The sequence below is a fragment of the Mandrillus leucophaeus genome, unplaced genomic scaffold, assembly GCF_000951045.1.
Source record: "Mandrillus leucophaeus isolate KB7577 unplaced genomic scaffold, Mleu.le_1.0 Scaffold273, whole genome shotgun sequence".
NCBI classification, from domain to species: Eukaryota; Metazoa; Chordata; class Mammalia; order Primates; family Cercopithecidae; genus Mandrillus; species Mandrillus leucophaeus.
The window spans coordinates 933,684-940,698 of NW_012102843.1; the positions used below are offsets into that span (position 1 = coordinate 933,684).

Below are 7,015 nucleotides of genomic sequence, written 5' to 3' on the forward strand. Positions count from 1 at the left end.
TTAGCCAGGATGGTCTCGATCTCCTGACCTCGTGATCCGCCCGTCTCGGCCTCCCAAAGTGCTGGGATTACAGGCTTGAGCCACTGCGCCCAGCCGACGGTGTCTCAAAACAAAACAAAACAAAACAAAACACCCAACTTCATTTATAGAAATATTTCACTCAGGGCCACAGTGGAGGAACACTCCACAGACCTGTTGCCATTCAAAAATGTGTGTGACTATAGGCCTAAAGGAAAGGATGTGTGAGACTGCCAACTTTTCAGATGGTTATCTTGTTTGTTTGCTGGCTTGAGTATTCAACAAAGTTAATTATTCATTAACAAGTGTAAGATAAATGCAAGCTGCTGTTTGTTTCAGGCCTTTTATAAGGTCTGTTGTTAAGCCCTTTTGTAGAGGCTTCCAACCAACACATGAAATTGTGGATTGGGGTTTCTTACTAGATTATGAATTATCACTAGTGCCTGTGATAGCTAAAGTTAAAATGTAACTTTACGACTGGAATAAACCAGACCTTTGGTTTTAGTCTGAAGACACAGAGCAACTAGAAAAGATGGCGTGACTGCGGATGGGAGTAGGTGGGTGGGGGAGTCAACAGAATGAAGTGTGAACTAACCTTTCAGTTCCCTTTAAACCCACATTTCAGAAATATGCCGAGCGCCAGTCCAGCAAACCCGAAGTACGTGATGGAATGGAACTTGTTCCTCAGCCAGAAGATAACACAGCCATCTGCCAGTGCCACAGGAAAAAGCCTTCGAGAGAAGAGCTTTGAGTCAGCCCAGATTCACACTCCTGTGTATCCTGGCTACATCTTTAAGGAAAGATCGAATCTAAGCTGTGAAGGACAGTACAGAAGACTTTACCAAGTGGACTGGTTCTCCTGGTGGCTTTGTATATACAGATGGATGTAGCACTACTGGTTGAGTATCCCTTATCTGAAATGCTTAGGACCAGGAGTGTTCCAGGTTTCAGATTTTTTCAGATTTGGGGGTATTTGCATATACATAATGAGATATCTTGGGGATGAGATCCAAGTCTAAACACAAAATGCATTTATGTTTCATATATACCTTGTTCACATACCCTGAAGGGAATTTTATATAATATTTTTAATAATTTGTGCATGAAACAAAGTTTGTATACATTGAACTGTCAGAAAGCAAAGGTGTCACTATCTTAGCGACCCATGTGGTGTTGTCAGCACTCAAAAAGTTTTGCATTTTGGAGTATTTCAGATTTTGGATTTTTGAATGAGGGATGTTTGACCTGTATTTGAACAAGCATTACCAAATATCATTGGATATTAATATCTTGTGAGTAAAAACTGGTATTATCAGCATTATAGTTTCTCTGAAAACTTGGGGATCATAGCAAATAGAGAGGCTTGCTAAAATATAAATCAGCCTCTGCAAAACTGTTTACATATTTATTAGTTTACATATTTTATTGGTTTATTTCTATCCCCGTTCACTTTTTCTCTTCCACTTCCAATTATGAAGAGAAAATATTTGTTCAGGGATTTTTCCCCCCTGTCACTGCATAATTTCTCCTCTTACAAGCTGCTTTTTGCTTTCATTAATAACAGCTTCCTTTTAGAAGGTCTGATAAGGATATTTAAGGAAGAAGAGAATGACTCTGTTATTAAAGGTGGCATGGAGACTGTGGAGGGAATATTTTTTAAAGCACTACTCATATCCTTTAAACTAAATTTTGCCAAAGCCTGAGACAACATTAAGGAGAAATTGTGCCTTAAGGTAGTAATTCCAAATCTATCTGAGTTGTATACCCATCAAAGACAATAGAGTTATTAACGTAGATGAATGTATGCTTTAGGCATCATTCATTATCTCTATATCGAATAGGTAAAAGATAACTGTAGTCAGGTGAAGGGTGTTCATTATTTTCAAGCTGAAAAGGGGATCCTTGAAAACACTGAAAACCTCTACAACAATCTTCAGGAAGCCTGCTATCTTGGGATTCACTAATAACAGGCCAAGAACAAAGGCAAGCATCCATTCCTCGCTCCACCACTTTTCTATTTCAGTGGGTGTCATTGCTAAGATAAAGACTTTGGAAATTCCCTCTTTCTTTTAGGACAGGGTCAGGATTTAGGACTCATAGCCTGAAAGTTCATTACATACTCCTTGTAACCATCAGTCCAAGGTTCAGTTCACTAAAGCACATGCTCTAAAACCAGAGTTATCCTCATTCCCAATTTAAAAATATGTACTCATATCCCAATTTAAAAATATGCCAGTTGCAGTGGCTCATGCCTGTAATCCCAGCACTTTGGCAGGCCAAGGTGGACGGATCTTTTGAGGTCAGGAGTTTGAGACCAGCCTGGCCAACATGGTGAAACTCCATCTCTACTAAAAATACAAAAATTAGCTGGGCATGGTGGCATTTGCCTGTAATCCCAGCTACTCGGGAGGCTGAGGCAGGAGAATCGCTTGAACCTGGGAGGCGGAGATTGCAGTCAGCCGACATCACACCACTGCACCCCAGCCTGGGCGACAGTGAGACTCCATCTCAAAAACTACAACTAAAAATAAAATTATGTACTCTCCTAATTGAGATATTTACTTAATCTGGAAAACAACGTAACTATTTTTAAAGTGGTTACATCTATTCTTGCTGAAGAACAATAAACAGAATTTTTTGACTAAGCATAACCAAATTTCAGAACAATCTAATCAACACCAAGTATCCAAGGCAAACTCTAGTACCCATCCATTGTGCAAAACCACAAGCGCACGAGTATTAAATAAGAGCAGGCTGTCCTGAGACCATACCTAATGAATTTGTGTCTTAAATATTGTACACAGTGTTTTTGAGACTTGTCAAAACTGGGATTATGGCAAGAAAGGCTGTCTGCCTCACGCCGTTCTGCCTCGAATTCTAGGTGCTAACGGCTAATGGCATTTTAAACATCTTAAATTTTAAAAAATGTATATTGCCTCTGCCAAACAGGCCTAATAGTTAAAAGCAAGATGAGACAAATGGGGCAGCTTCAGTGAGTGGAACAGGAAGGATGTGCTTTAAAAAAAAGTGGAATCCCTCAAAAAATTCTACAGGGAGACAGCAGCCTTAATCTACATAACTCTTCATCTCACCAACTCAGCTGCAGCCTTTAAAGAGTTAGTGTTAATGGTTTGTAAACAAAAATGTATCTATGTGGTTGAAAGTTTGAGAGGCGATTCACCAATATCTGAGGAGAAGATGGAGTGAAGGGAATTTTTACTTTTTGCTTTATACCTTTCTATAATATTTAAATTTTTTTTACTTTAAGTATGGATCAAATTGCAAAACAAAGAAAAATACCAACCTTAGAAAAGACAATAAATGCACAAAAGATATAAATAGGAACAGAAAATATTTATATTTTTTTCCATTATGCTCTTTTTAAATCTATGTTTAGAACTTTTTATCTTGGGACATATATGTATACTTTTTAAATAAAATAAATTTTCTAAATAAAAATTTGAAAAGGATACCTTCTGCTTTTTAAGAAAGAGGTTGTAACCACTTATAGCCCTGGTATTTCTATAACTGCATTGGTCTAATTTTGATTCTATTATGTCTTCATGAATAAATGAACCAAAATCACCACTCAGTCCCTAGAGGGCAGAAATCTGTAATAACATTAGAAGAAAGAAAAGGCCAGTCACAGTGGCTCATACCTCAGCACTTTGGGAGGCTGAGGCAGGAGGATCATTTGAACCCGGGAGTTTAAGACTAGCCCTGGCAACACAGTGAGACCTTCAACTCTACAAAAGAAAAAATTTAAAAATTAGCTGGACACGGTGGTGAACACCTGTAGTCCCAGCTACTTGGGAGGCTGGGGTGGGATGACTGCTTGAGCCCAGGAGTTTGAGATTACAGTGAGCTATGATCATGCCACTGCACTCCAGCCTGGGCAACAGAGCAAGATCCTGTCTTGAAACCACTTCTGCAAAAATTTTAAAGAGAAAATCATTGCAGTGAAAGAGATCTGACCTAACCAACTCCATCTTGCTTCTAACCTCCAAGCTGTCCTTGTTTATTCCTGGGCATAGGCCAATCTAACCTTGGGAGGACCTTAGTTTATAGTTTAACTTTGAAGCAAAGATGATAACAGCACTTTCCCAAAAGAATCCCCCTTCATGCCTGGGGATTAGACTGCCTTTGCAGGACTAACAAATTAGCTACAACATAGAAATTATGATTTAGGAGTCATGCATCTGAAAGCTGCCAGATTCTGAACCTCCTCAAATTGCTCCTGGGGATAACATCACTATTGTAAAACCTAAAATCAGTGCTTGAGATATTTTGCAGACCCTGTACTCGATGATTCCACTAGCATCACTCAGATCAATAAACTGGCTCATCTGGTCTTGTGGCCCCAACCCAGGAACTGACAGCATAGGAGGACAGCTTCGACTCCCTTTGATTTCAACTCTAACCGAACTAATCAGCACCTCCCCACTTTCTGATCCCCTACCCACCAAATTATCCTTAAAAACCACACTCCCTGACATTTCGGGGAAACTGATTCGAGTAATAAAACTCTGGTCTCCCACACAGCCAACTCTGCAAGAATTAAACTCTCTATTGCAATTCCCCTGTCTTGATAAATTGGCTCTGTCTAGGCAGCAGGCAAGGAGAACTCATTGGATGGTTACAGTCTCAAAAAAAAAAAAAAATTTAAGCTTAGCACCATTATTTTTGTTGATGGCGAAAATACAACAAGGGGCAGGGCACGGTGGCTCACGCCTGTAATCCCAGCACTTGGGGAGGCTGAGGCGGGCGTATCACGAGGTCAGGAGATCAAGACCATACTAACACAGTGAAACCCCGTCTCTGCTAAAAATACAAAAAATTAGCCAGGCATCATGGAGGACACCAGTAGTCCCTGCTACTCGGGAGGCTGGAGCAGACGAAGGGCGTAAACCCGGGAGGCGGAGCGTACCATACTTCAGCCCGGGCAACAGAACCAGACGCCATCTCAAAAAAATAAAAGAAAGAAAAAGAAAATACAACAAGGGTACACAGAAGACAAACAGTCCCCTGGCATAACAAGAGTCATTGTAGTGAAGAGGACAGATTTCTCAGCCAATAATTAGCTAAAGGTGCCAACTCCCTTCCCCTAGCCTCTTCAAACTGCTAAGCCTCAACAAAAGGATGGATGCCTGTTTGGAGGTCCCTCTGGCCTCCTTTAGGACCACTGCAGGACCTGTGCCTGCACCCACTCCTCATGTGTGACATTGTGGTTTTCTACTACATGACATATTTTCCACAATTATAAAAGATTCCATGCTCACACCCAGGGGACAGTCTTGGAGTCCCCTGTTGGAGTTTGTTACAGTGCCAAAGCAGACAGGAAAGAAATGGCATATAATTGTGACTCTTCTCCCTCGGCACTACAAATATTTCCCCTTTCCTCATGCAAATTCATTTTTGTTTCTTTATCTCTTGTCTTCGCATAGTTTATAAAGAAAAATCTTTGCCTTGTAAGTGGAAAGCAAGAATATGAATTTCATAAATATGATATATTGTATAATAGTAGTAAGACAGAGAGAAAAAGAAGAGGAAGAGAATGAGTGGAGTGCAGAAGAGAGAAGGAAGGAAGGAGCGATTTCTGTGATACCACCCAGAAGTTCTTCTGAATTCTGCTTCTTAGTAAACTGTTCCTAGATTTAAACAGGTACATATAAATGAATAAACCTTACATTTGAGAGTTTCTAGTCTTAATGATCCCTTGTGGCTACTTTAAAGAAAGATACTTTTAAAGAACTGAACAATTTTTACATGTATTAGAGCAGTAAGAAAATGTTCGACCCTATTACCTAGAAATTGCTGAATTCTTCTGGATCAGGTTAAAGGTAACGTAAGTATTCGATAGTAACTATTGTAAACACTTTTTAAAATAATTCAGATAAGCACTACATTAAAAATATGTAGAGTTTATTAGGTTGATGCCAAAGTAATCACGGTTTTCGCCATTATGTTTAATTATGTATGTTTAATGGCAAAGATCGCAATTACTTTTGCACCCACCTAATAAAAATAATATATAAACAGCAGTATACCTTAAATTTATTTTTATATTTCATCCTGTACATTTAGGAATTTTTGTTCTAAATTATTTACTGGCTTAGTTTTGTAGTTTTTTAATTGAAAATTTTTAAATTGTGGTAAAATATAAATTTATCATTCTAACTACTTTTAATTGTACAACTCAGTGGCCTTAAGTATATTCACATTGTTGTGTAATTTTGAATTTAATTTTCTTTTTTTTTTTGAGAGGGAATCTTGCTCTTGCCCAGGCTGAAGTGCAATGGCGCCATCTCCGCTCATTGCAACCTCCGCCTCTGGGGTTCTATCGATTCTCTTGCCTCAGCTTCCTGAGTAGCTGGGACTACAGGCGGCGCACCAGCATGCCTGGCTAATTTTTGTATTTTTAGTAGAGAGGGGGTTTCACCATGTTGTCCAGGCTAGTCTCGAACTCCGGACCTCAAGTGATTCGCCCACCTCAGCCTCCCAAAGTGCTGGGATTACAGGTGTAAGCCACCGCACCTGGCCTGAATTTAAAATTTTTAACCCAGTTTCTATTAGATTGAAAATTAAGATATACATAATGTTTCCATTACTATATTTTTACAGTTTATTGTTCATAACTACTGTGTATTAGTGCATCAAGGTAACTACATGAAGGGGAACTGAAGCTCACCCCTTGCTTATGATTGTGATTATTTTAAAGAACTCTGGAAGCTCAGTGAGTCACTGAATTAACCTACCAAGAATTTTTTTCTGTACAAATGTTTTCATAATACAGGGAAATTTCTCTTCAGGTGTTTCTTTTCCCCCTTAAAAGTTTATCTTCCTTGGCCAGGCGCAGTGGCTCACGCCTGTAATCCCAGCACTTTGGGAGGCCGAGGAGGGTGGATCACGAGGTCAGGAGATCGAGACCATCCTGGCTAACACAGTGAAACCCCGTCTCTACTAAAAATACAAAACATTAGCCTGGCGTGCCAGCGGG

General features: G+C 39.6%; 1 protein-coding gene across 1 annotated transcript in view; it reads left to right on the forward strand.

Moving 5' to 3' along the window:
• KDELC2 (KDEL (Lys-Asp-Glu-Leu) containing 2) overlaps nt 1-3,485 on the forward strand; it is a 19,129-nt gene extending 15,644 nt beyond the window's left edge. The window contains exon 7 of the mRNA XM_011984745.1: nt 644-3,485. Within this exon, the coding sequence (XP_011840135.1) occupies nt 644-769 (126 nt within the window). The 3' untranslated portion in view covers nt 770-3,485. The remainder of the gene's footprint in view (nt 1-643) is intronic.
• Nucleotides 3,486-7,015: the final 3,530 nt, after the last annotated feature.